Source organism: Gigantopelta aegis, chromosome 11 (genome assembly GCF_016097555.1).
Source record: "Gigantopelta aegis isolate Gae_Host chromosome 11, Gae_host_genome, whole genome shotgun sequence".
Classification (NCBI taxonomy): domain Eukaryota; kingdom Metazoa; phylum Mollusca; class Gastropoda; order Neomphalida; family Peltospiridae; genus Gigantopelta; species Gigantopelta aegis.
This window is the reverse complement of record NC_054709.1, coordinates 17,016,202-17,044,188: the sequence shown is the minus strand read 5'-3', so window position 1 is coordinate 17,044,188 and position 27,987 is coordinate 17,016,202. Positions and strand designations below refer to the sequence as shown.

At 38.9% G+C, this 27,987-nt stretch overlaps 1 protein-coding gene across 2 annotated transcripts in view; it reads left to right on the top strand.

Moving 5' to 3' along the window:
• Window positions 1-27,644, top strand: part of LOC121385403 (origin recognition complex subunit 2-like) — a 36,464-nt gene extending 8,820 nt beyond the window's left edge. The window contains exons 4-13 of one of the 2 annotated variants that reach the window (XM_041516073.1): window positions 884-991; window positions 1,913-2,020; window positions 4,762-4,874; window positions 5,683-5,888; window positions 12,250-12,379; window positions 13,907-14,006; window positions 19,085-19,228; window positions 21,412-21,645; window positions 24,585-24,703; window positions 27,367-27,644. In XM_041516073.1, coding sequence (XP_041372007.1) covers window positions 884-991; window positions 1,913-2,020; window positions 4,762-4,874; window positions 5,683-5,888; window positions 12,250-12,379; window positions 13,907-14,006; window positions 19,085-19,228; window positions 21,412-21,645; window positions 24,585-24,703; window positions 27,367-27,450 — 1,346 coding nt within the window. In that variant the 3' untranslated portion in view covers window positions 27,451-27,644. Of the gene's footprint in view, window positions 1-883; window positions 992-1,912; window positions 2,021-4,761; window positions 4,875-5,682; window positions 5,889-12,246; window positions 12,380-13,906; window positions 14,007-19,084; window positions 19,229-21,411; window positions 21,646-24,584; window positions 24,704-27,366 lie in introns of both variants that reach the window. The other variant, XM_041516072.1, reaches the window with a different exon arrangement.
• The last annotated feature ends 343 nt before the right edge of the window (window positions 27,645-27,987 follow it).

The following is a 27,987-nucleotide window of genomic DNA, read 5'->3' as shown; positions in this document are numbered from 1 at the left end:
AGTTTGTAAAACATTTTGAATTTTGTACAAAGTTTACATACTTTAATATTTATATGGTATTGTGCTTTTACCCACAGATATTTACACTGTGATTTCACATAATTATATAAGTTTGATTTTTAATTAAAACCTATTCATATATCTTTGTCATCTGATGATGACTGGCCTCGGTGACGTTGTGGTTAGGCCATCTGTCTACAGGCTGGTAGGTACTGGGTTCGGATCCCAGTCGAGGCATGGGTTTTTTAATCCAGATACCGACTCGTTAGAAAATTTCACTAATCATAATTTAGAAAATAAAATGTTCCTTCTCTTAGGTATAAGAAAGAAGCCGATATAGTTAAAGTTAAAACATTTCTGTTGTATGAGATCAAAACACTTTTGGCCAAGTATGGTTTAAAATTATTCTTCCTTACACACAAATTAAAATTTTGTCTCCTGTATAGCTGTCCATAAGACTTATATTCCTAAAACCTTAGATTCCTAAAACCATAATTACATGCAAACCGGCCTTGGTGGCGCAGTGGTTAGGTCATCGGACTACAGGCTGGTAGGTACTGGGTTCGGATCCCAGTCGAGGCATGGGATTTTTAATCCAGATACCGACTCTAAACCATGAGTGAGTGTTCTGCAAGGCTCAATGGGTAGGTGTAAACCACTTGCACCGACCAGTGATCCATAACTGGTTTAACAAAGGCCATATGGTTTGTGCTATCCTGCCTGTGGGAAGCGCAAATAAAAGATCCCTTGCTGCTAATCGGAAGGAGTAGCCCATGTAGTGACGACAGCGGGTTTCCTCTCAAAATCTGTGTGGTCCTTAACCATATAACCGTAAATAAAATGTGTTGAGTGCGTCGTTAAATAAAACATTTCTTTCTTTCAGCTGATGAATGCAGAACACCAACTCGAAGACACACAAGGGAGACAACTCCATCAAAGAGTGTTTCCAAGAGCAAAACAGCAAGTGGGAAAAAAGTGAAAACATCACAAGGTGACGTGTACATAAACTTCATTCTGTAACAGTACACTATGCATAAATTTAAAATAATTTAAAAAATAAGGTAGACCAAGTTTCATTAATTGGCATAATGTGAGATTGAATGTCAGTAATGTAACACTGAATGTCAATAATGTGAGAATGAATGTCAGTAATGTGAGACTAATGTCAGTAATGTGAGAATGAATGTCAGTAATGTGAGACTGAATGTCAGTAATGTGAGACTAATGTCAGTAATGTGAGATTGAATGTCAGTAATGTGAGATTGAATGTCAGTAATGTGAGATTGAATGTCAGTAATGTGAGACTAATGTCAGTAATGTGAGACTGAATGTCAGTAATGTGAGACTAATGTCAGTAATGTGAGACTGAATGTCAGTAATGTGAGACTGAATGTCAGTAATGTGAGACTAATGTCAGTAATGTGAGACTGAATGTCAGTAATGTGAGACTGAATGTAGTAATGTGTGACTGTAGATGAGGGGATGGGACGTATCTCAGTGGTAAAGCAATTGCTTGATGTATGGTTGGTCTGGGATCAATCCCTGTCGATTTGGGCTATTTTTTGTTCCAGCCGGTGCACCACGACTGGTATATCAAAGGCTGTGGTATGTGCTATCCTGTCTGTGGGATGGTGCATATAAAAGTCTCTTGCTACTAATGGAAAAGGTAGCAGGCTTTCTCTCTAAGACTACATGTCAACATTACATAATGTTGATATCCAATAGCCGATGATTAATAAATCAGTGTGCACTAGTGGTGTCATTAAACAAAACGTACTCCCTTTTATTTTGAGATGGTTGGGAATGATGATTATTGACATGTTATAATGTGATACATGCTAGTTCCTACCTCTTATAGACTTAAAACACAGATAACATAACTTTTGTTAGAATTATAAATGTATGTTTCCAGTTTCTGAACCGAAGAGTAAGCAACAAGAGGAGACAAGTCCATTAAGAAGATCCCAGAGAAGACCAGAAACCACCACACCTTACCGGTTACGGAAACGAAATGCTTCAGGTTCCACCAAACTTGTTTTGTATTACAGTGAAACCGGTCTAAACTGGATCACGCTGGATCGAGTATTTAGAGGGTTGTGTTTTAGAATTAAAAATGAAATTTGGTCAGTTTTGACAGGATTCCTGTTTGTTCAGGATCTGGTTTAGACAGGATTCTGGTTCAGGATCTGGTTTAGACAGGATTCCTGTTTGTTCAGGATCTGGTTTAGACAGGATTCCTGTTTGTTAAGGATCAGTTTTAGACAGGGATGTGGTTTAGACAGGATTCCTGTTTGTTATGGATCTAGTTTAGACAGGATTCTGGTTTGTTCGGGATCTGGTTTAGACAGGATCCTGTTTGTTCAGGATCAGTTTTAGACAGGATACTGGTTCAGGGTCTGGTTTAGACAGGATTCCTGTTTGTTCAGGATCTGGTTTAGACAGAATTCCTGTTTGTTCAGGATTCCTGTTTGTTCAGGATCAGTTTTAGAGAGGATTCTGGTTCAGGATCTGGTTTAGACAGGATTCCTGTTTGTTCAGGATCAGTTTTAGAGAGGATTCTGGTTTAGACAGGATTCCTGTTTGTTCAGGATCTGGTTTAGAGAGGATTCTGGTTTAGACAGGATTCCTGTTTGTTCAGGATCTGGTTTAGACAGGATTCCTGTTTGTTCAGGATCTGGTTTAGACAGGATTCCTGTTTGTTCAGGATCTGGTTTAGACAGGATTCCTTTTTGTTAAGGATCAGTTTTAGACAGGGATGTGGTTTAGACAGGATTCCTGTTTGTTATGGATCTGGTTTAGACAGGATTCTGGTTTGTTCGGGATCTGGTTTAGACAGGATCCTGTTCAGGATCAGTTTTAGACAGGATTCTGGTTCAGGATCTGGTTTAGACAGGATTCCTGTTTGTTCAGGATCAGTTTTAGAGAGGATTCTGGTTTAGACAGGATTCCTGTTTGTTCAGGATCTGGTTTAGACAGGATTCCTGTTATTCAGGATCTGGTTTAGACAGGATTCTGGTTCAGGATCTGGTTTAGACAGGATTCCTGTTTGTTCAGGATCAGTTTTAGAGAGGATTCTAGTTCAGGATCTGGTTTAGACAGGGGTTCCTGTTTGTTCAAGATCTGGTTTAGACAGGATTCCTGTTTGTTCAGGATCAGTTTTAGACAGGAATCTGGTTCAGGATCTGGTTTAGACAGGATTCCTGTTTGTTCAGGATCTGGTTTAGACAGGATTCTGGTTCAGGATCTGGTTTAGACAGGATTCCTGTTTGTTCAGGATCTGGTTTAGACAGGATTCCAGTTTGTTCAGGGTCCAGTTTAGACAGGTTTCACTGTACTTTCTTCAGTGCCCACATTGGAAAGAATTTTGTTTTAGCCAATTTTTAGATGTAGAGAGTATTTTGTTGAACATTATTTAAAAACAATTTTGTTAGCCAAATGTTGAGCTACTTTTGAATGTATTTTTTTAACAATTGGCTAATTTGGCTATGGGCAGGGTGTGCCCTGTTTATTATTTATCTGTCTGATGTAATTCTCTTTCTCAATACTTTTCATTTTTGCTGGAAAAACTGGATGTGGCATAATTACTGATAATATTTCTCATTTAAAAAGTATTGTGTTAGTCTCACTACACAGTTTACTTACGGGTGAGAATTCATTAATCGTGGTCCATTATAGATTCTAGGTGTGAGGTGTTTTTTGGTTCAGATATTCACTTTAAAAAATTGGATGATTAAAGTGATTTTTTTGTGTGTTTAGTTGGTAAATATAATGGCTGTGACAATCATTTAAAAATAAATGCATTTACAAGGAAGTTTTGAACATAATAAAAAAAACTGTTATAGTTAAATATTGTTATTTGAAAACAACAACCATTTTTTTTCTTCCGTACTTTAATTAAGGTTGGTTTTGTACGATTTATATGTGCTAATCTACTTGCATTATTTGCATATTTTGTAATAAATTCTAGGCTATAGTTAAATATTGTTATTTGAAACCAGAACACATAACGACGATATGTTTTTTTCTACTACTAAAAATTAGGTTTTTTTTGGGTTTTTTTTTACGATTTACATGAACTAATGTACTTGCATTATTTGACATCTGTTACTTGCATTACTTTTCATCATATCATCACATTCATTCCAGCCAGTACACCATGACTGGTATATCAAAGGCTGTGGTATTTGCTATCCTGTCTGAGATGGTGCATATAAAAGATCCCTTGCTACTAATGGAAAAATGTAGCTGGTTTCCTCTCTATGACAGTGTCAAAATGACCATATGTTTGACATCCAATAGCCGATGATTTTCAAATTAATGTGCTCCAGTGGTGTCGTTAAAGGCATACTGTCACAGATTTAAGGACCTTATTTCTCTAAAATTGGATAATAAATAGAAATTACATTAATTGTTGGAAACCGAATCTAGCTATTGCATCACCTTGACTGAAACATGATGGAGTGAAATCCATGTCAACCCTCTCGGCAATTTCATTTTTTGAAGTATGGACCATTGCCATAATTCAATTATTTTTACAAAATATCATTAATAAATGGAGTATGGTGGTTATAAAGATGGTTGAATAAAGTACATTTAGGGACAAATCAAATTATTTTTGCACAGGTAATACTTTGTTAGACCATTAAATAGGTCAGTGGTCTGTGACAATATGCCATTAAATAGGTCAGTGGTCTGTGACAATATGCCTTTAAACAAAACAGACTTTAACATATCATCACACTGATTATTTTCCTACCCCAGATGACGAACTGTCCGACAGCGATGAGGATTCGACAGACTCCGAGAGTGACGAAGAGAGCAACACACCACAGACTCCGTCAAGAAGAAAGAAACCCGTCAAAGATTTTGAAGATGTTTGTATTTTTGTTTAACCCTTTACACCAAAGCAGGCCTCAACTTAAAAAACATTTCGGGGAGTTATGAATTGCTCCCGTAACTTAGATTATGGGGAGCCATTTAAGATATTGCCGTATTGATACCATATAAATTCACAAGCTCAGAGGAGATAAAAATTACCCTCCTTGAACTAGTCTTAGGAGAGTGATGGGGAACGAAGGTGATAACTAGCCTTATATGGCAACCTTTGCTTAGCTTATTAACATGTCGTCCTCCTCCCCCCCCCCCCCCCCCCCCCCCCCATATATCTGGCATCTGACTGGGGCTCGGGGTGGGATGTATCCCAGTGGTACAGCGCTCGCTTGATGCACGGTCGGTATGGGATCGATCCGCGTCGGTGGGCCCATTGGGCTATTTCTCTTTCCAGCCAGTGCATCACGACTGGTATATAAAAGGTTGTGGTATTTGCTATCCTGTATGTGGGATGGTACATATAAAAGATCCCTTGCTGCTGGTCGAAAAGAGTAGCCCATGAGGTGGCGACAGCGGGTTTCCTCTCTCAATATCTGTGTGGTCCATAACCATGTGTCCGACGCCATATAACTGTAAATAAAATGTGTGAGCGTGTCGTTAAATAAAACATTTCCTGACTGGGGCTCAACCAGTGCCAAATTAGCCAAGCGATTAAATTCTCTACAAAGTAGCTTCAGTATTAAGTGTTTGGATCATAAAATAATTCCTTAAATTAGTCACATTTTAGAACCGAGTGACAGCCTGTTGTGCCCAAATGAGCGAGATCTGAAGCCGTGAATGTTTTTCTTTCAGACGACCAACGCAGAAGACTATTTCGATCTCCATTCTGGGACTGGTCGCACTTCAGAAAACACCCTGTCCAAACTGAAGACACCGAAGATGGAACAGGAATCGCTGAACAAATTGTTGAGAAATGTAGCGACGGGGCACAAAAAAGAGTTTCAAGAACTCCTCTTAGAAAACACGGCCCTCTTTCCAAACTGGATGTATCACATGTGGTATGGATCCTAATGTGCTTTAGCTCTTATGTTTGCTTGTTGAGTGGGACATAGCTCAGTGATAAAGCGCTCGCCTGATGCGCGGTCAGTCTAAGATCGATCCTCATTGTGCTATTTCTCGTTCCAGATTTTCAGCTGTATTTTATATTTGCCTCAAAACCACTGAAATCGAAAGCTTCAAATAGAGATAAAATAACTTGAAATGTATTTATGAATATCTACAACACTTGAGCAGCTGTTAATAACAATATTGCAGGGCAGGATGTAGCCCAGTGGTTAAGTACTCGCCTGATGCGCGGTCGGTATAAGATCAATCCTCATCAGTGTCCCATTGGGCTATTTCTTGTTCCGGCCAGTGCATTACAACTGGTATATCAAAAGGCTGTGGTATGTGCTATCCTGTCTGTGGGATGGTGTATATACAAGATTCATTGCTACTAATGAAAAAATGTGGGTTTCCTCTTTATAAGATTATAGGTAAAAACAATTACCAAATATTTGACATCCAATAGCCGATGATTAATAAATAAATGTTCTCTAGTGGTGTTGTTAAACATAACAAACTTAAACTATGTTTGCTTGCTGGTACATGGAAAGACCTCTCCTAACCCCTGCCAATGGCAAAATTAGTAGTGCCCTGCTGTTTAAATTGTTTATAAGTGTCATTGTTTAAACAACATGTTGCAGGACTTCTAGATTGTGGTAGCCCCACTCCCATGGCTAGTGGTATTCAATGTTGGGCTAGTAAATAACTACTATTGCCATGCCAGACAGGACTTCTAGATTATGGTAGTCCCACTCCCATGGCTAGTGGTATTCAATGTTGGGCTAGTAAATAACTACTATTGCCATGCCAGACAGGACTTCTAGATTATGGTAGCCCCACTCCCATGGCTAGTGGTATTCAATGTTGGGCTAGTAAATAACTATTATTGCCATGCCAGACAGGAATTCTAGATTATGGTAGTCCCACTCCCATGGCTAGTGGTATTCAATGTTGGGCTAGTAAATAACTATTATTGCCATGCCAGACAGGAATTCTAGATTATGGTAGTCCCACTCCCATGGCTAGTGGTATTCAATGTTGGGCTAGTAAATAACTATTATTGCCATACCAGACAGGAATTCTAGATTATGGTAGTCCCACTCCCATGGCTAGTAGTATTCAGTGTTGGGCTAGTAAATAACTATTATTGCCATGCCAGACATGAATTCTAGATTATGGCAGCCCCACTCCCATGGCTAGTGGTATTCAATGTTGGGCTAGTAAATAACTACTATTGCCATGCCAGACAGGACTTCTAGATTATGGAAGCCCCACTCCCATGGCTAGTGATATTCAATGTTGGGCTAGTAAATAACTACTATTGCCATGCCAGACAGGAATTCTAGATTATGGTAGTCCCACTCCCATGGCTAGTAGTATTCAGTGTTGGGCTAGTAAATAACTACTATTGCCATGCCAGACAGGACTTCTAGATTATGGCAGTTCCACTCCCATGGCTAGTGATTTTCAATGTTAGGCTAGTAAATAACTACTATTGCCATGCCAGACGGCTAGTGAACTTTTTTTGGGTCAGTGTTGTAATTAAGTTGATTTTGTACATATGAATATCCTGCCCCCACCCCACCCATCAATGTTAGCGTTTTTAAGCTCTATCGCCCTCTTTAGGTGATATATCTGATTATTACTATTATTTAGTAAGATTGTATTAACTTAAAGTAAAGTAGGGCTAGTGAATTTTTAATTGTAGCTAGTACATTTTTTAAATCACTGATCCCATGGCTAGTGGATTTCATAAAAATTCTAGAAGCTCTGATGTTGGAAGTAATAATTAACGTCATGGTTTTGGATTACATGAAAGTCGAGGCGATAAACATGCCCAAAATGCCTACATTAAGTACACACATGTTGATTTATTACATTTGTGATTTTCAGCTTAATTATCGATAAAAGACATGCTAACCTAAAAACATTTTGTCTTTAAAGGCATACTGTTACGGATTTAAGGACCTTATTTCTCTAAAAATGGATAATAACTAAAAATTACATTAATCGTTGGAAACCAAGTCTAGCTATGGCATCACCTTAACTGAAAAGCAGGGCTCAAAGTGGAACAAATGTTGTTTTAGCATGGCTTCTAGAAAGGGTTTTTTAATCCACTAGCCATGGGATCAGTGATTAAAAAGATTTACTAGCCACGATTAAAAATTCACCTGCCCTACTTTACTTTTAAGTTAAAACAATTTTACTAAATAATAATCAGTTATGTCACCTAAAAAGGGAGATCAAGCTTATAAACACTAACTTTGTGGGTTTGGGTGGGGTATTTATATTTACAAAATAGACGTAACTGCAACATTTGAAACACAAATTTCACTAGCCGTCGGGCATGGCAATAGTAGTTATTTACTAGCCCAACATTGAATATCACTAGCCATGGGAGTGGGACTACCATAATCTAGAAGTCCTGTCTGGCATGGCAATAGTAGTTATTTACTAGCCCAACACTGAATATCACTAGCCATGGGAGTGGGGCTACCATAATCTAGAAGTCCTGTCGGGCATGGCAATAGTAGTTATTTACTAACCCAACATTGAATATCACTAGCCATGGGAGTGGGGCTACCATAATCTAGAAGTCCTGTCGGGCATGGCAATAGTAGTTATTTACTAACTCAACATTGAATATCACTAGCCATGGGAGTGGGGCTACCATAATCTAGAAGCCCTGTCTGGCATAGCAATAGTAGTTATTTACTAGCCCAACATTGAATATCACTAGCCATGGGAGTGGGGCTACCATAATCTAGAAGCCCTGTCTGGCATGGCAATAGTAGTTATTTACTAGTCCAACATTGAATATCACTAGCCATGGGAGTGGGGCTACCATAATCTAGAAGCCCTGTCGGACATGGCAATAGTATTTATTTACTAGCCCAACATTGAATATCACTAGCCATGGGAGTGGGGCTACCATAATCTAGAAGCCCTGTCTGGCATAGCAATAGTAGTTATTTACTAGCCCAACATTGAATATCACTAGCCATGGGAAATGGGGCTACCATAATCTAGAAGCCCTGTCTGGCATGGCAACAGTAGTTATTTACTAGCCCAACATTGAATATCACTAGCCACGGGAGTGGGTCTACCATAATCTAGAAGCCCTGTCTGGCATAGCAATAGTAGTTATTTACTAGCCCAACATTGAATATCACTAGCCACGGGAGTGGGGCTACCATAATCTAGAAGCCCTGTCTGGCATAGCAATAGTAGTTATTTACTAGCCCAACATTGAATATCACTAGCCATGGGAGTGGGGCTACCATAATCTATAAGCCCTGTCTGGCATGGCAACAGTAGTTATTTACTAGCCCAACATTGAATATCACTAGCCATGGGAGTGGGGCTACCATAATCTAGAAGCCCTGTCTGGCATGGCAACAGTAGTTATTTACTAGCCCAACATTGAATATCACTAGCCACGGGAGTGGGGCTACCATAATCTAGAAGCCCTGTCTGGCATAGCAATAGTAGTTATTTACTAGCCCAACATTGAATATCACTAGCCACGGGAGTGGGGCTACCATAATCTAGAAGCCCTGTCTGGCATAGCAATAGTAGTTATTTACTAGCCCAACATTGAATATCACTAGCCACGGGAGTGGGGCTACCATAATCTGGAAGCCCTGTCTGGCATAGCAATATTAGTTATTTACTAGCCCAACACTGAGTATCACTAGCCACGGGAGTGGGGCTACCATAATCTAGAAGTCCTTTCTGGCATGGCAATAGTAGTTATTTACTAGCCCAACACTGAGTATCACTAGCCATGGGAGTGGGGCTACCATAATCTAGAAGCCCTGTCTGGCATAGCAATAGTAGTTATTTACTAGCCCAACACTGAGTATCACTAGCCATGGGAGTGGGGCTACCATAATCTAGAAGCCCTGTCCGCATGGCATGGCAATAGTAGTTATTTACTAGCCCAACATTGAATATCACTAGCCATGGGAGTGGGGCTACCATAATCTAGAAGCCCTGTCATGGCAATAGTAGTTATTTACTAGCCCAACATTGAATATCACTAGCCATGGGAGTGGGGCTACCATAATCTAGAAGCCCTGTCTGGCATAGCAATAGTAGTTATTTACTAGCCCAACACTGAATATCACTAGCCATGGGAGTGGGGCTACCATAATCTAGAAGCCCTGTCTGGCATGGCAACAGTAGTTATTTACTAGCCCAACATTGAATATCACTAGCCATGGGAGTGGGGCTACCATAATCTAGAAGCCCTGTCTGGCATAGCAATAGTAGTTATTTACTAGCCCAACATTGAATATCACTAGCCATGGGAGTGGGGCTACCATAATCTAGAAGCCCTGTCTGGCATGGCAATAGTAGTTATTTACTAGTCCAACATTGAATATCACTAGCCATGGGAGTGGGGCTACCATAATCTAGAAGCCCTGTCGGACATGGCAATAGTAGTTATTTACTAGCCCAACATTGAATATCACTAGCCATGGGAGTGGGGCTACCATAATCTAGAAGCCCTGTCTGGCATAGCAATAGTAGTTATTTACTAGCCCAACATTGAATATCACTAGCCATGGGAGTGGGGCTACCATAATCTAGAAGCCCTGTCTGGCATGGCAATAGTAGTTATTTACTAGCCCAACATTGAATATCACTAGCCATGGGAGTGGGGCTACCATAATCTAGAAGCCCTGTCTGGCATGGCAATAGTAGTTATTTACTAGCCCAACATTGAATATCACTAGCCATGGGAGTGGGGCTACCATAATCTATAAGCCCTGTCTGGCAATATAGTAATACTAGTTATTTACTAGCCCAACATTGAATATCACTAGCCACGGGAGTGGGGCTACCATAATCTAGAAGCCCTGTCTGGCATAGCAATAGTAGTTATTTACTAGCCCAACATTGAATATCACTAGCCATGGGAGTGGGCCTACCATAATCTAGAAGCCCTGTCTGGCATGGCAATAGTAGTTATTTACTAGCCCAACATTGAATATCACTAGCCATGGGAGTGGGGCTACCATAATCTATAAGCCCTGTCTGGCATGGCAACAGTAGTTATTTACTAGCCCAACATTGAATATCACTAGCCATGGGAGTGGGTCTACCATAATCTAGAAGCCCTGTCTGGCATAGCAATAGTAGTTATTTACTAGCCCAACATTGAATATCACTAGCCACGGGAGTGGGGCTACCATAATCTAGAAGCCCTGTCTGGCATAGCAATAGTAGTTATTTACTAGCCCAACATTGAATATCACTAGCCACGGGAGTGGGGCTACCATAATCTAGAAGCCCTGTCTGGCATAGCAATAGTAGTTATTTACTAGCCCAACATTGAATATCACTAGCCATGGGAGTGGGGCTACCATAATCTAGAAGCCCTGTCTGGCATAGCAATATTAGTTATTTACTAGCCCAACACTGAGTATCACTAGCCATGGGAGTGGGGCTACCATAATCTAGAAGTCCTTTCTGGCATGGCAATAGTAGTTATTTACTAGCCCAACACTGAGTATCACTAGCCACGGGAGTGGGGCTACCATAATCTAGAAGCCCTGTCTGGCATAGCAATAGTAGTTATTTACTAGCCCAACACTGAGTATCACTAGCCATGGGAGTGGGGCTACCATAATCTAGAAGCCCTGTCTGGCATGGCAATAGTAGTTATTTACTAGCCCAACACTGAATATCACTAGCCATGGGAGTGGGGCTACCATAATCTAGAAGTCCTGTCTGGCATAGCAATAGTAGTTATTTACTAGCCCAACACTGAATATCACTAGCCATGGGAGTGGGGCTACCATAATCTAGAAGCCCTGTCTGGCATGGCAACAGTAGTTATTTACTAGCCCAACATTGAATATCACTAGCCATGGGAGTGGGGCTGCCATAATCTAGAAGCCCTGTTTTAGTCAGCTACTAATGGAATTTTTTTTGCAAATTTACTCTCTAACACTATATGTCAAAATTACCAAATGTCTGACATCCAATAGCCAATGATTAATAAATCAATATGCTCTAGTGGTGTTGTTAAACAAAACAAACTTTTTTCTTAAAAATTAATCAAAATTAGTTATTGTAACATTTTATTAGCCAAACATGCATAAAAATCAGAAACTGGTTATTTTGGCAAAGGGCAGGATTTGCTCAGAACACACACATACACACACACATACACACACACACACACGCACACACACACACTCACACCCCAAAAAAAAAAACCCAAAAAAACAAACAAAAAAAACGGGCCGAAAGTAATTAAAATTTAAAGCCCTTCTAATGTGTGTTTCTTTTTTTCCTCAGCAGTGGCTTTAACATTCTGCTGTATGGTCTTGGTTCCAAGAGAGGATTTCTTGAAGAGTTTCGCAAGACGTTCCTCAGAGATTACTCTCACGTGGTTGTCAACGGTTACTTCCCCAGTCTGACTATCAAACATGTAAGGATTCTTATGCATATTTTGTGTTGGGATGTCCTTAATTAATTCAATAATTCGTTAATTCGTTCATTCATTCATTCATTCAATCATTTATTCAATAGTAGGGGGCGTGATTTAGCTCAGTCGGTTGAATGCTCGCCTGAGGTGCTTGCGTCGTAGGATCAAACCACCTCAGTGGACCATTCAGTTGGTTGGGTTTTCTTTTGTTCCAGCCAATGCACCACTACTGTCTGTGCTCTCCTATCTGTGGGAAAGTGCATGTAAAAGATCCCTCGCTGCTAATGGAAAGATGTAGCGGGTTTCTTCTGATGACTACGGGTCAGGACTCAATTTCACTAAACATCGTAAGTGTAGTTGATCCAAAACAAACTGTTCATCAATCCCATTGCAAACATTTCACATAATAAGAATTGAATGATACCTGTAACATAATGATTAATATCCATCAAACTTCTGACGGGCGTATCACAGGCCCTAATCTTGCCAACGAAATGAGCGTTTACCTTTCGGCTCAAGTCAATGAGTTATTAGCAGTAGTGAGAAGTCGAGGTACCAGTAATATTCTGGACCTAATCGGATTTCTCGTGGCAGGCCATCGGTCTACAGGTTGGTAGGTACTGGGTTCAGATCCCAGTCGAGACATGGGAGTTTTAATCCAGATACCGACTCCAAACCCTGAGTGAGTGCTCCGCAAGGCTCAATGGGTAGGTGTAAACCACTTGCACGACCAGTGATCCATAACTGGTTCAACAAAGGCCATGGTTTGTGCTATCCTGCCTGTGGGAAGCTCAAATAAAAGATCCCTTGCTGCCTGTCGTAAAGAAGAGTAGCCTATGTGGCGACAGCGGGTTTCCTCTAAAAACAGTGTCAGAATGACCATATGTTTGACGTCCAATAGCCGATGATAAGATTAAAAATCAATGTGCTCTAGTGGCGTCGTTAAATAAAACAAACTTTACTTTTAATCGGATTTCAAAAACAAAATCACACGACAGATGTGAAGATCCTGACTTGTTTATTATCATAGTTCACTTGGCACCTTGTTGCCGTATATCAGACGCTGTTTTTCTTTGGCATCAGACAATTTCCCAATTTTCCGCTACTGGCAAAACATTACGAAATGTACCGATAAATGTTCACTTTGTCAATTTTTATCAAACTTCGCCCATTTATTCTGGGAAGGGAGAAGTCACTTATGTTACTTTTTCAATTCCAGATTAGGGCCTGGTATCGTATGCCTCACTCATACTCTTATTCACAGAGTTATGGCCCTTGAATTTAAGAGATACAAAAAATATTTGGTCCCGTAGGGGACATGTATTGCTTTAGCAATACTCTCAGAATGCTTGATAATATAATTCCTGCACATTCCTTTCAAAATGATCTCATTCCTTTTCTACCGGCCTCGGTGGCATAGTGGTTAGGCCATCGGTCTACAGGCTGGTAGGTACTGGGTTCGGATCCCAGTCGAGGCATGGCATTCCTTTTCTACAAAATGTTTTCACTTATTTGTTTATTACATTTCAGATTTTCGGCTGTATTATCGATGAAATACTCGAGTGTGATGGAAGTCATAGAAACCCAGCTGACCAGTACGAACTGATACGTAAACACTTTGAAGAAGGATGTAAGAGATGGTTCAGTATTTTTGTCTGGCTGTGTCTGTATTAAAGTTAAAATTAAACTTTGTGTTGTTTAACAACACCACTAGAGCACATTGATAAATTTATTAATCATTGGCTATTGGATGTCAAACATTTGGTAATTTTGACATACAGTTTTAGACAGGAAACCCGCTACATTTTTCCATTAGTAGCAAGGGATCTTTTATATGCACCATCCTACAGAGAGGCCTTTGATATACCGGTCGTGGTACCAGCTTTACCACTGAGCTACGTCCTGCCCCCGACCGCACATCAAGGTGAAATAAAGCTTTTATTATTCCAATGGTTTCAATGGCATCAATTTTTGCATGTAACTTCAAATTAGGAGGCTTCATGCGCGGTCGGTCTGGGATCGATCCCCATCAGTGGGTCCATTGGGTTATTTCTCGTTCCAGCCAGTGCACCACGACTGGTATATCAAAGGCTGTGGTATGTGCTATCCTGTCTATGGGATGGTGGATATAAAAAATACCTTGCTGCTAATCGAAAAGAGTAGCCCATGAAGTGGCGACAGTGGGTTTCCTCTTTCAACATCTGTGTGGTCCTTAACCATATGTCCGACGCCATATAACTGTAAATAAATTGTGTTGAGTGCGCTGTTAAATAAAACATTTCTAGGAAGTATTGTGACGACCCTGGATTAGAGGGTGTCCTTGTAAATGGCCGTAATTACTAACTATGAAGGCAAAAGATCAACAAAATTAAAAGTCTACAGTATTTATTTAACATTAACCTCAAAAAACATACGGTACGCAGTTGAACTGTATGTTCACTGATTCATTTAGTAATAAAATTTACATAAATAATTAAATAAATATGACTAGGTTACTTTCAGGCTATGAAATATACCACAATTCTTAAATTACCTTATAAGACTGAGTCTTATTCACCTGTGACAGGTAAGTCGCTCTGTAATAATTATTACTAATATACTAAGTCCCCAACATTATAATATATACAGTCTAAATTGTGGACCAAAAATGTCAATATCTGCAAGAATATGCACTTCAAATACTTTGTTTAGTTTACATAGACCTATATCTAATGTATAGGCACTCTATATCTCTCTCTATATATATTTAACTTTGCCACAAAAACCACAACACCCGGAGCGTACAACCTTTCTGTGTAATAGGTGTTGTCTATCGCCCTAAATTCTGTTAATTATAAATGCCGAAAATAATACCCATTAATCTTTATTAATTATCTCAGGGGTGCACAAATGTGAAATTGTGATAGTTGCCCGGTGGGCAACCAGTAGCTGAAGTTTGGTTGCCCAACATCATCTCTTGGTTGCCCACATATTTCATAAAAAGTTTTATAAATATAATTTTGAACTGTCTTTAAAATGAAACTGAAATTTAAAATGTTTTTATTATTATCATTACTTATCAGTTTAGTTTTATTTCTTTTTTAACATTATTTATCTACAGCTCATCTTCGCTTAGGCTGAAAAAAAGTTTGTTTTGTTTAACGACACCACTGGAGCACATTGATTAATTAATCATCAGCTACTGGACTCGTAGTCATCAAAGGAAACCGCTACTTTTTTTTCTAATGCAGCAAGCGATCTTTTATATGCACTTTCTCATAGACAGGAAAGCACATACCACAGCCTTTGTCCAGTTGTTGTGCACTGGTTGGAACGAGAAAAAACTCAATCAGCTGAATGGATACACAGAGGTGGTTCGATCTCGCTTGGGCTGTCACAGTTATAATATTTTGATGAACTCGGGGCTCATCCAGGATTAAAAATACCTGTTGCCAAAAAAAATTGCCAAATGGGATTTTTATTTGCCATAATGAAAATGTTTTAGCCAAAATTGTTTTGTGTAGTACTGTATAGAGTATTTATATATGAAAATGAAAATGCATCTTTTTCAGCTAATTATGTACAAACTGAAATACATTTCAGTGGGTGAGGGGAGATATGCAGAGTTGGAAGCCAATGCCTTCTGCAAACACACCCCAAATTCTAAGGCCTATGGCATTAATAAAAATCTTAGAGCCAATACTCTTCTTCTTTTTTTAAACAGTGCTCATTATTTCAGTAAAATAGCAATCTTTATTTTGGATCTATTCCATACCCCAACAATTTCGTAATTTGTGCCATTTTGTTGATTTCCGTGTCGTGTTAAATGCTTGTTGTTGATTTCAGCTTGTAAAATACTTAGCCTAAGAATACTGACTTCACGTTATGACAACTATCCATTTAGGCCTATGTCAAAAGGTTTTGATTAAAAAGATAATGAATTCAAATTTACAGTCTTTTTATAATCTAGCTAACATTTGAGATGTCACCTCACAGTCAACAAATTTATATAATATTTTATCTTAACAAATATCATGATTATTTTTAACTAATTGTATTCAGTGTACGTTTAACAGCAATTTGTATAAATACTGCATGTTCCTTTCCCACGATCGCGAAATGCTTGAGTACGAAATTAACAAAGACAATGTAAATAAACAAACGAAACAGCAATCAAGTATTCACTGATGCGAACAACTATTTGGGTTTTGTTTTTTTCTCTCACAAATTTACATCAAGATTTACTGGCGTGTAATCGTATTGTTTAATGTCTGCAACAATGTCTTTTGACACGTGCTGCGTGCAGCAGTCTTGGCTGACTGTCAAGCGTGACATATATGCACACAGAGAACAGCCAATGAACGTTTTCCTAACGTTCGCGAACTATGTGGTTGGTTCCCGACGTGGACATTGGGTTTAATGTGAAGCGCATAAACCAGTTTAGCTGAACTCGGCCCTAGCCTACTTGTCTTTGGCCCTGAACTAGCATGTGTATTGAAACTGACGCGCAATTTCGGTCCATTTTTATTACTTTGGCTCAAAGACTTTACAAAGTTAAAATAACACGCTACAGATTTTTCAGACTTTTCTTGCATACATATGTTGCCGTTAAAATTAATAACTGTGATTATTAAAATAAGCAAACATTGTTATGCTGAATTCTTGATGATACCTCTTCTCGTTACCAGTCGCGAGATCCCTGTTAATATTTGGTATTATTATTATAAGTTAGGTGTCGGATAGATTATGTAAACGAAAGATAGAAAATGGCGTAGCCAAATTTTTAGCTCAGAACTGGATAGATGTTGGTGTAGTTTGCTAATAGCCACCATTCTGAAACGTTCTGTCTGCATTGAACTCATCATAATCATGCACTGTGGACGCTGAGTGGATGGCAGCGTTAGGGTGGATATTTATATCGCCTGTCAGTCAAGTTATCAGTTTCGATACTTTTGAATTGCCCGTGACTGTCCGAGTGTTGTGAAGTTTTGTTTTTCATTTTACTTGTTTTATGATTTTCTTGGTTGCCCGTCAGGCAACTGTTTGACAAAGAATGGTTGCCTGCAACATATTTTGGTTGTCCCGGCCGCACGGACAACCGATTTTGTGCACCCCTGTATCTAATCAGTAAGGTTGTGTGTTTGGTCTCTACAAATTATCCCATTAATATTCACTTATGTAAAACCTGTATAATTTAGTTATCTATAAATAAAACCAACCCACCTATCGGGGCGAATGATTGACGGAAACTGACAAATCATTGCGGGATCTGTATTTATACCCCTGCCAAAATCCAGCAATACAGGTTAGTATCCAGCATTGCAGAACTGTGCATTCCGCAGAGCGCAGTAAAAGTCCAGCAGTGCAGGGTACAATCCACAATGCAGGTTAGAAAACCAATGAAAAAGTAAAGTAAAGTTTGTTTTATTTAACGACGCCACTAGAGCACATTGATTTTTTTTATCTTATTGGACGTCAAACATATGGTCATTCTAACACTGTTTTTCAGAGGAAACCCGCTGTTGCCACATAGGCCACTCTTTTATGATAGGCAGCAAGGGATCTTTTATTTGCGCTTCCCACAGGCAAGATAGCACAAACCATGGCCTTTGTTGAACCAGTTATGGATCACTGGTCAGTGCAAGTGGTTTACACCTACCCATTCAGCCTTGCGGAGCATTCACTCAGGGTTTGGAGTCGGTATCTGGATTAAAAATCCCATGCCTCGACTGGGATCCGAACCCAGTACCTACCAGCCTGTAGACCGATGGTCTAACCACAATGCCACCGAGGCCAGTAGAAAACCAATGATGTCATCTACTGCTGGATAAGGTCATTACGAGCCTACACGCCTTTACACCTTAATCACTATGCTATAATGGGAACCAAATAAATACAATTACAAAAGCATGGCTTCGATCTTTTACAGACCTGCCTTGGTGGCATCGTGGTTAGGCCATCGGTCTACAGTCTGGAAGGTACTGACTGCACTGACCAGTGATCCATAACTGGTTCAACAAAGGCCATGGTTTGTGCTATCCTGCCTGTGGGAAGCGCAAATAAAAGATCCCTTGCTGCTAATCGGAAAGAGTAGCCCATGTAGTGGTGACAACGGGTTTCCTCTCAAAATCTGTGTGGTCCTTAACCATATGTCTGACGCCATATAACCATAAGTAAAATGTATTGAGTGCGCCGTTAAATAAAACATGTCTTTCTTTTGATCTTTTACATTTGTGGCTGTATAAAAATACCAATTTAACAACTTAATAACAGTTCACAAGGTAAGTTATCTGTGACTATTGATAATATAAACACTAATGATTATGTGTATAAATAATATACGAGAAACAAGGCCTTGTTTTATTGAACAGGTGCATAGAATTGTGCTGTTCAGTGTAAACAAATATAGACTTTGAGGCACTTTGGCGCTAAAAAAAAAACGGACTTGAATTATAGCTCAATAATTTATATCAAAATAATTTACTGGCAATATTTTAACCCCTGGCTCTCACAGTATTGGCCATGACTGGCTCTGTTTCCATTGTCTATTAGTCAGTCAGAAAAAGAGAGATCACCAGTTGGACTGTTAGTTATATTCTTTAAGTTTAACTCGTCCGTCAGAATATATATATTCACATTTGGCAAGTGGGCGAGTACTTTCTGTACCCCTGGATAATTTAGCAAGTGGTAGAGCGAGCTATGCAATAATACCTGTTTTGTTTGTTTCAGACTATGAAGATTTCTTTCTGATACTTCACAACATTGATGGAGCCACATTGCGTGGCGAAAAGACGCAGAACTTGCTCAGTCTTTTAGCCAGCATCAGGGGCATACACATCATTGCTTCTGTTGACCACATAAATGCACCTCTTGGTAAGTAACAAACAAAACAATTACCAGGGGAGGGGGATGTGTGTGGTAGGTGGGTGGTGGTGGTACACACCAATGCTTCTATAGACCACATAAATTCACCTCTTGGTAAGTAACTCACAAAACAAGTACCAGGGGAGGGGGATGTGTGGTAGATGGGTGGTGGCGGTACACATCATTGCTTCTGTTGACCACATAAATTCACCTCTTGGTAAGTAACTCACAAAACAATTACCAGGGGAGGGGGATGTGTGGTAGGTGGGTGGTGGTGGTACACACCATTGCTTCTATAGACCACATAAATTCACCTCTTGGTAAGTAACTCACAAAACAAGTACCAGGGAAGGGGGTTGTGTGGTAGATGGGTGGTGGTGGTACACACCATTGCTTCTATAGACCACATAAATTCACCTCTTGGTAAGTAACTCACAAAACAAGTACCAGGGAAGGGGGTTGTGTGGTAGATGGGTGGTGGCGGTACACACCATTGCTTCTATAGACCACATAAATTCACCTCTTGGTAAGTAACACACTAAACCAGGCGAGGGGGTTTGGTGGTAGGTGGGTGGGTGGTGGAGATACACACCATTGTTTCCAATCTAATTAAAATTAGCTCCACTATTACATGTGGATCTAACAGCAGCCAGTTGTAGCTCATGTCCACCAATCAAAACCTTACTTGCAGAATCATGCCAGTGATTTAAAAATAATTTGAAAACATTCCGAATTATCCTGAGGGTATACGACATGTTTCGTGTGAATTACGAATGCCTTAAAACATGTTTTATTTTATAAAATAAATAATTTGTAATGTAAAACTGAAGACTGATTTAGTTGTTTTGATTTTTTTTATAAATAAATAAATAATTTTTAATGTAAAATTGAAGACTGATAACCCATCCCGTACGTATTGGTATGGTTCGCTGTACTGCGGCCACTAAAATAGACTCGCCCGATATTTTTAGAATTTGTATGCTCCCAAATAACGTTATAAAAGGCAGAGTGTGATTGGTCAATATTTAAATTATTATTTACAGACGAAATGTTACCTGGACATTGGAGACTACGCAGTGTTGTTAGCAATCTGATTAAAATTAGTTCTACTGGTCTAAATAAGGCATTCGTAATTCACATGAATATATACCCTCAGAATAATTCGGAATATTTTCAAATCACTGGCATGATTCTGCAAGTACGGTTTTGATTGGTGGACATGAGCTACAACTGGCTGCTGTTGGATCCACATGTAATAGTGGAGCTAATTTTAATGAGATTGTAGCTGGCTGGTGTTAGATCCACGTGTAATAGTGGAGCTAATTTTAATGAGATTGTAGCTGGCTGGTGTTAGATCCACATGTAATAGTGGAGCTAATTTTAATGAGATTGTAGCTGGCTGGTGTTAGATCCACGTGTAATAGTGGAGCTAATTTTAATGAGATTGTAGCTGGCTGATGTTAGATCCACGTGTAATAGTGGAGCTAATTTTAATGAGATTGTAGCTGGCTGGTGTTAGATCCACGTGTAATAGTGGAGCTAATTTTAATGAGATTGTAGCTGGCTGCTGTTAGATCCACGTGTAATAGTGGAGCTAATTTTAATGAGATTGTAGCTGGCTGCTGTTAGATCCGCATGTAATAGTGGAGCTAATTTTAATTACATTGCATTGCTTCTGTAGACCACATAAATGCACCTCTTGGTAAGCAATATACAAAAATAAGTACCAGTTTTGTTTTGAGATATTTTATTGATCAGAAAACAAAAAAAGTCAAAAGGATTGCACAACAGGTAGAGCCTATATAAGTGCTCTCCTAAAATAAGTACCAGTGGAGGGGGTTCGGTGGTAGGTGGGTGGTGGAGATACACATCATTATTTATTTACTTTTACTTATTTTCGTCCTTATATCCAATTAAAGTTCAAGCACGTTGCCCTGTGCACACACCTCAGCTATCTGGGCTGTCTGTCCAGGACAGTGGGTTAGTTGTTAGTGGTTAGTGAGAGAGAAGAGGGTGTAGTAGCCTAACGCCTACCCATTGAGTCGTTAAATCTTGCTCTGTATGCGAGTCGGTACCGAGCTGCGAACTCTGTACCTACCAGCCTTATGTCCAATGGCTTAACCACTTATATATATATATGTTTTTCCTTTCATAGCAATTTTACCTCATGCATAATATATTTATCGTTACAGTTTGGGACAACGCGAAATGCAGTCGGTTCAACTGGGTGTGGTATGATGTGACGAACTTCACCCCGTACACGTCTGAAACATCGTACGAGAACTCGCTGCTTGTGCAACAGACAGGCGCGCTCGCTCTGAGCTCGCTGACCCACGTCATGAGAAGTCTGACGCCAAACGCAAAGGGCATCTTCATGTTGCTCGTCAGATACCAGCTGGAGAACAAAGACAACCCATTATACATAGGTACTTCTTTATAACTTGTCAAATACAAGCTAAAGAACAAAGACAACCCATTATACATAGGTACTTGTCAAATACCAGCTAGAGAACAAAGACAACCCATTATACATAGGTACTTGCCAAACACCAGCTAGAGAACAAAAACAACCCATTATACATAGGTACTTGTCAAATACCAGCTAGAGAACAAAGACAACCCATTATACATAGGTACTTGTCAAATACCAGCTAGAGAACAAAGACAACCCATTATACATAGGTACTTGCCAAACACCAGCTGGAGAACAAAGACAACCCATTATACATAGGTACTTGTCAGACACCAGCTAGAGAACAAAGACAACCCATTATACATAGGTACTTGTCAAATACCAGTTACAGAACAAAGACAACCCATTATACATAGCTACTTGTCAAATACCAGTTACAGAACAAAGACAACACATTATACATAGGTACTTGTCAAACACCAGCTAGAGAACAAAGACAACCCATTATACATAGGTACTTGTCAAACACCAGCTGGAGAACAAAGACAACCCATTATACATAGGTACTTGCCAAACACCAGCTAGAGAACAAAGACAACCCATTATACATAGGTACTTGCCAGACACCAGCTAGAGAACAAAGACAACCCATTATACATAGGTACTTGCCAGACACCAGCTAGAGAACAAAGACAACCCATTATACATAGGTACTTGCCAGACACCAGCTAGAGAACAAAGACAACCCATTATACATAGGTACTTGCCAGACACCAGCTAGAGAACAAAGACAACCCATTATACATAGGTACTTGCCAGACACCAGCTAGAGAACAAAGACAACCCATTATACATAGGTACTTGCCAAACACCAGCTAGAGAACAAAGACAACCCATTATACATAGGTACTTGTCAAACACCAGCTGGAGAACAAAGACAACCCATTATACATAGGTACTTGCCAAACACCAGCTGGAGAACAAAGACAACCCATTATACATAGGTACTTGCCAAACACCTGCTGGAGAACAAAGACAACCCATTATACATAGGTACTTGTCAGACACCAGCTAGAGAACAAAGACAACCCATTATACATAGCTACTTGCCAAACACCTGCTGGAGAACAAAGACAACCCATTATACATAGGTACTTGTCAAACACCAGCTGGAGAACAAAGACAACCCATTATACATAGGTACTTGCCAAACACCTGCTGGAGAACAAAGACAACCCATTATACATAGGTACTTCCTAAACACCTGCTGGAGAACAAAGACAACCCATTATACATAGGTACTTGCCAAACACCTGCTGGAGAACAAAGACAACCCATTATACATAGGTACTTCCTAAACACCTGCTGGAGAACAAAGACAACCCATTATACATAGGTACTTGCCAAACACCAGCTAGAGAACAAAAACAACCCATTATACATAGGTACTTGCCAAACACCTGCTGGAGAACAAAGACAACCCATTATACATAGGTACTTGCCAAACACCTGCTGGAGAACAAAGACAACCCATTATACATAGGTACTTGTCAAACACCAGCTGGAGAACAAAGACAACCCATTATACATAGGTACTTGCCAAACACCAGCTGGAGAACAAAGAAAACCCATTATACATAGGTACTTGCCAAACACCAGCTAGAGAACAAAGACAACCCATTATGCATAGGTACTTGTCAAACACCTGCTGGAGAACAAAGACAACCCATTATACATAGGTACTTGTCAAATACCAGCTAGAGAACAAAGACAACCCATTATACATAGGTACTTGCCAAACACCAGCTAGAGAACAAAGACAACCCATTATACATAGGTACTTGCCAAACACCTGCTGGAGAACAAAGACAACCCATTATACATAGGTACTTGCCAAACACCAGCTAGAGAACAAAGACAACCCATTATACATAGGTACTTGCCAAACACCAGCTAGAGAACAAAGACAACCCAGTATACATAGGTACTTGTCAAACACCAGCTAGAGAACAAAGACAACCCATTATACATAGGTACTTGCCAAACACCAGCTAGAGAACAAAGACAACCCATTATACATAGGTACTTGTTTATAACTTAACCTGACCTCTCACAACAAAGTGCTTATTCCATTATTCCAACTGACTGGTTCAAGGTTTCTCCAGCTTCAAATTTTAAAATAATTTGCAAATTTTATTTTTATCTCAGAAAATATTTTTATTTTATGAAATAATTAATGTTTTGCTACTTTGTTTCCATGTTTGATGTGTAATAATTTGTTTTATCAAATTTCTTTTCTCACTCAGAATCATTAAATAGCATTGCCTGTATAATATGCAATTTGTTAAATGGGGAGCCTCACTCACATTGCTAGTGATATTCAATGTTGGGCTAGTAAATAATTATTATTGCCATGCCCAACGGCTAGTGAAATATTTTGGTCAAATGGTGCAGTTAAGTCTATTTTGTAAGCATGAATATGCTGCCCCCCCCCCCTCCCCCACCCAAATCCCCCAATGTTAGTGTTTTTGAGCTCTATCTACCACTTTAGGTGACATATCCATTTATTACTATTATTTAATAAAATTATATTAATATAAAGTAATGTAGGGCTAGTAAATTTTTTATTATGGCTAATAACAATTTTAAATTACTGATCCTATGGCTAGTGAATTTTATAAAAATTCTAGAAGCCTTGTGTTAAATGTGATTCAGAAGTGGAGGGAGGGGTGGGGGAGTAATGTCCCCCCAAACTTTGAAGATTATACATTACTACTTACCCACAACTCCATTGAAGAGAAACTTGCTGTATATAATTTAAGTTGGAATGTTATTAGATGAGCTCTCTTGAATTGTTTTTGTGATGTAGACTTGCCTTTTTTGGGTGGAGGGGGGGGGGGGGGGGGGTGTTTCATGCCATGTGGTCATGAAACATTGATTGACTGTTTTCAGGAATGTCGTTCACTGACCTGTACCAGCGATGTGGAGAAGCATTTCTCGTTAACAGTGATCTCACGTTACGAGCACAACTCACCGAGTTCCGTGATCACAAACTCGTCAAGTCAAAAAAGGTTAGAATTATATTGTAATGATACTTTTTTGAGTAGGAGTGTCACTTTATGAATTAGCTATTTACATTTTTTGAGTTGATCAGTTAGTGGTCACACTTTATTAGTTTGTAATCTAACTTTATTAGTTAGTGGTCTCACTTTATCGGTTAGTGGTCTCACTTTATCGGTTAGTAGTCTCACTTTATCGGTTAATGTTCTCTTTATCAGTTTATCAGTTGGTGGTCTCACTTTATCAGTTATTGGTCTCACTAGCAGTTAGTGTCTCACTTTATAAGTTAATGGTCTCACTTTATAAGTTAGTGGTCTCACTTTATAAGTTAGTGGTATCACTTTATAAGTTTGTCTCATGTTATCAGGTAGTGGTCTCACTTTATCAGTTAGTGGTCTCACTATCAGTTAGTGGTCTCACTTTATAAGTTAATGGTCTCTCTTTATAAGTTTGTCTCACTTTATAAATTAGTGGTCTCACTATCAGTTGGTGGTCTCACTTTATAAGTTAGTGGTATCACTTTATAAGTTTGTCTCATGTTATCAGTTAGTGGTCTCACTTTATCAGTTAATGGTCTCTCTTTATAAGTTTGTCTCACTTTATAAATTAGTGGTCTCACTATCAGTTGGTGGTCTCACTTTATAAGTTAGTGGTATCACTTTATAAGTTTGTCTCATGTTATCAGTTAGTGGTCTCACTTTATCAGTTAGTGGTCTCACTATCAGTTAGTGGTCTCACTTTATAAGTTAATGGTCTCTCTTTATAAGTTTGTCTCACTTTATAAGTTAGTGGTCTCACTTTATAAGTTAGTGGTCTCACTTTATAAGTTTGTCACATGTCAGTTAGTGGTCTCACTTTATAAGTTAATGGTCTCTCTTTATAAGTTTGTCTCACTTTATCAGTTAGTGGTCTCACTTTATAAGATAGTGGTCTCACTTTATAAGTTAATGGTCTCTCTTTATAAGTTTGTCTCACTTTATAAGTTTGTCTCATGTTATCAGTTAGTGGTCTCACTTTATCAGTTAGTGGTCTCACTTTATAAGTTAATGGTCTCTCTTTATAAGTTTGTCTCACTTTATAAGTAAGTGGTCTCACTTTATCAGTTAGTGGTCTCACTTTATAAGTTAATGGTCTCTCTTTATAAGTTTGTCTCACTTTATCAGTTAGTGGTCTCACTTTATAAGTTAGTGGTCTCACTTTATAAGTTTGTCACATGTTGTCAGTTAGTGGTCTCACTTTATAAGTTAGTGGTCTCACTTTATCAGTTTGTCTCACTTTATAAGTTAATTGTCTCACTTTATAAGTTAGTGGTATCACTTTATAAGTTTGTCTCACTTTATCAGTTAGTGGTCTCACTTTATAAGTTTGTCTCATGTTATCAGTTAGTGGTCTCACTTTATAAGTTTGTCTCACTTTATCAGTTAGTGGTCTCACTTTATCAGTTAATGGTCTCTCTTTATAAGTTTGTCTCACTTTATCAGTTAGTGGTCTCACTTTATAAGTTAGTGGTCTCACTTTATAAGTTAGTGGTCTCACTTTATAAGTTTGTCACATGTTGTCAGTTAGTGGTCTCACTTTATAAGTTAGTGGTCTCACTTTATCAGTTTGTCTCACTTTATAAGTTAATTGTCTCACTTTATAAGTTAGTGGTATCACTTTATAAGTTTGTCTCACTTTATCAGTTAGTGGTCTCACTTTATAAGTTTGTCTCATGTTATCAGTTAGTGGTCTCACTTTATAAGTTTGTCTCACTTTATCAGTTAGTGGTCTCACTTTATCAGTTAATGGTCTCACTTTATAAGTTTGTTTCACTTTATACGTTAGTGGTATCACTTTATAAGTTAATGGTCTCTCTTTATAAGTTTGTCTCACTTTATCAGTTAGTGGTCTCACTTTATAAGTTAGTGGTCTCACTTTATAAGTTTGTCACATGTTGTCAGTTAGTGGTCTCACTTTATAAGTTAGTGGTCTCACTTTATCAGTTTGTCTCACTTTATAAGTTAATTGTCTCACTTTATAAGTTAGTGGTATCACTTTATAAGTTTGTCTCACTTTATCAGTTAGTGGTCTCACTTTATAAGTTTGTCTCATGTTATCAGTTAGTGGTCTCACTTTATAAGTTTGTCTCACTTTATCAGTTAGTGGTCTCACTTTATCAGTTAATGGTCTCACTTTATAAGTTTGTTTCACTTTATACGTTAGTGGTATCACTTTATAAGTTAGTGGTCTCACTTTATCAGTTATGGATCTCACTTTATCAGTTAGTGGTCTCACTTTATCAGTTAGTGGTCTCACTTTATCAGTTATGGGGCAGGATGTAGCCCAGTGGTAAAGCACTCGCTTGATGTGCAGTCAATTTGGGATCGATCCCCGTCAGTGGACCCATTGGGTTATTTCTCATTCCAGCCAGTGCACCATGACTGGTACATCAAAGGTCATGGAATGTGCTATCCTGTCTGGGATGTTGCTTATAAAAGATCCCTTGCTACTAATGGAAAAATGTAGCTGGTTTCCTCTCTTAGACTATATGTCGAAATTGCCAACTATTTGACCTCCAATCACTGATGATTAATTAATCAATGTTCTCTAGTTGTGTTGTAAAACATAAACTGTAATTTTAACGTTTGATAATAAAATGCAATACTTATACAAGATATGTTTTTTCTGTTTTCAGAGTTATGATGGTGCTGAGCACTTGAATATTCCAATAGACACAACCACACTGATCGAGTTTGTGGAACAACATGAAAATAGTTGATGTCGAGTCTGCACTATACCTGCAGTTGTCAAGTTTAATTTATTGTAACTGCATTGTAATGAGGGGCAGAATTCAGCTCAGTGGGTTGAGTGCTCGCTTGAGGTGCTTGCATCGTAGGATCAAACTGCAGTGGATCCATTCAGCTGATTGGGTTTTTCTCGTTCCAACCAGTGCACCACAACTGGATAAAGGCCGTGGTGTGTGCTTTCCTATCTGTGGAAAACTGCATATAAAAGATCCCTTGCCGCATTAGGAGAAATGTAGCGGTTTTCCTCTGATGACTACTTGTCATAAATACCAAATGTTTGATATCCAATAGCCGATGATTAATTAATCAATGTGCTCCAGTGGTGTCGTTAAACGAAACAAACAGAAAGCATTGTAATGACCGATATAGGTGTGAAGATGATTATGGGCAGTTTGTATATATGTATATAAATATAGAATTTATTAGAACAATAAAGTTATGTTTTTATATATGATTGTCTGGGTTTTTGTTTTTGTTTTTATCCCACTGGCCTTTTACTCCTTTGAATT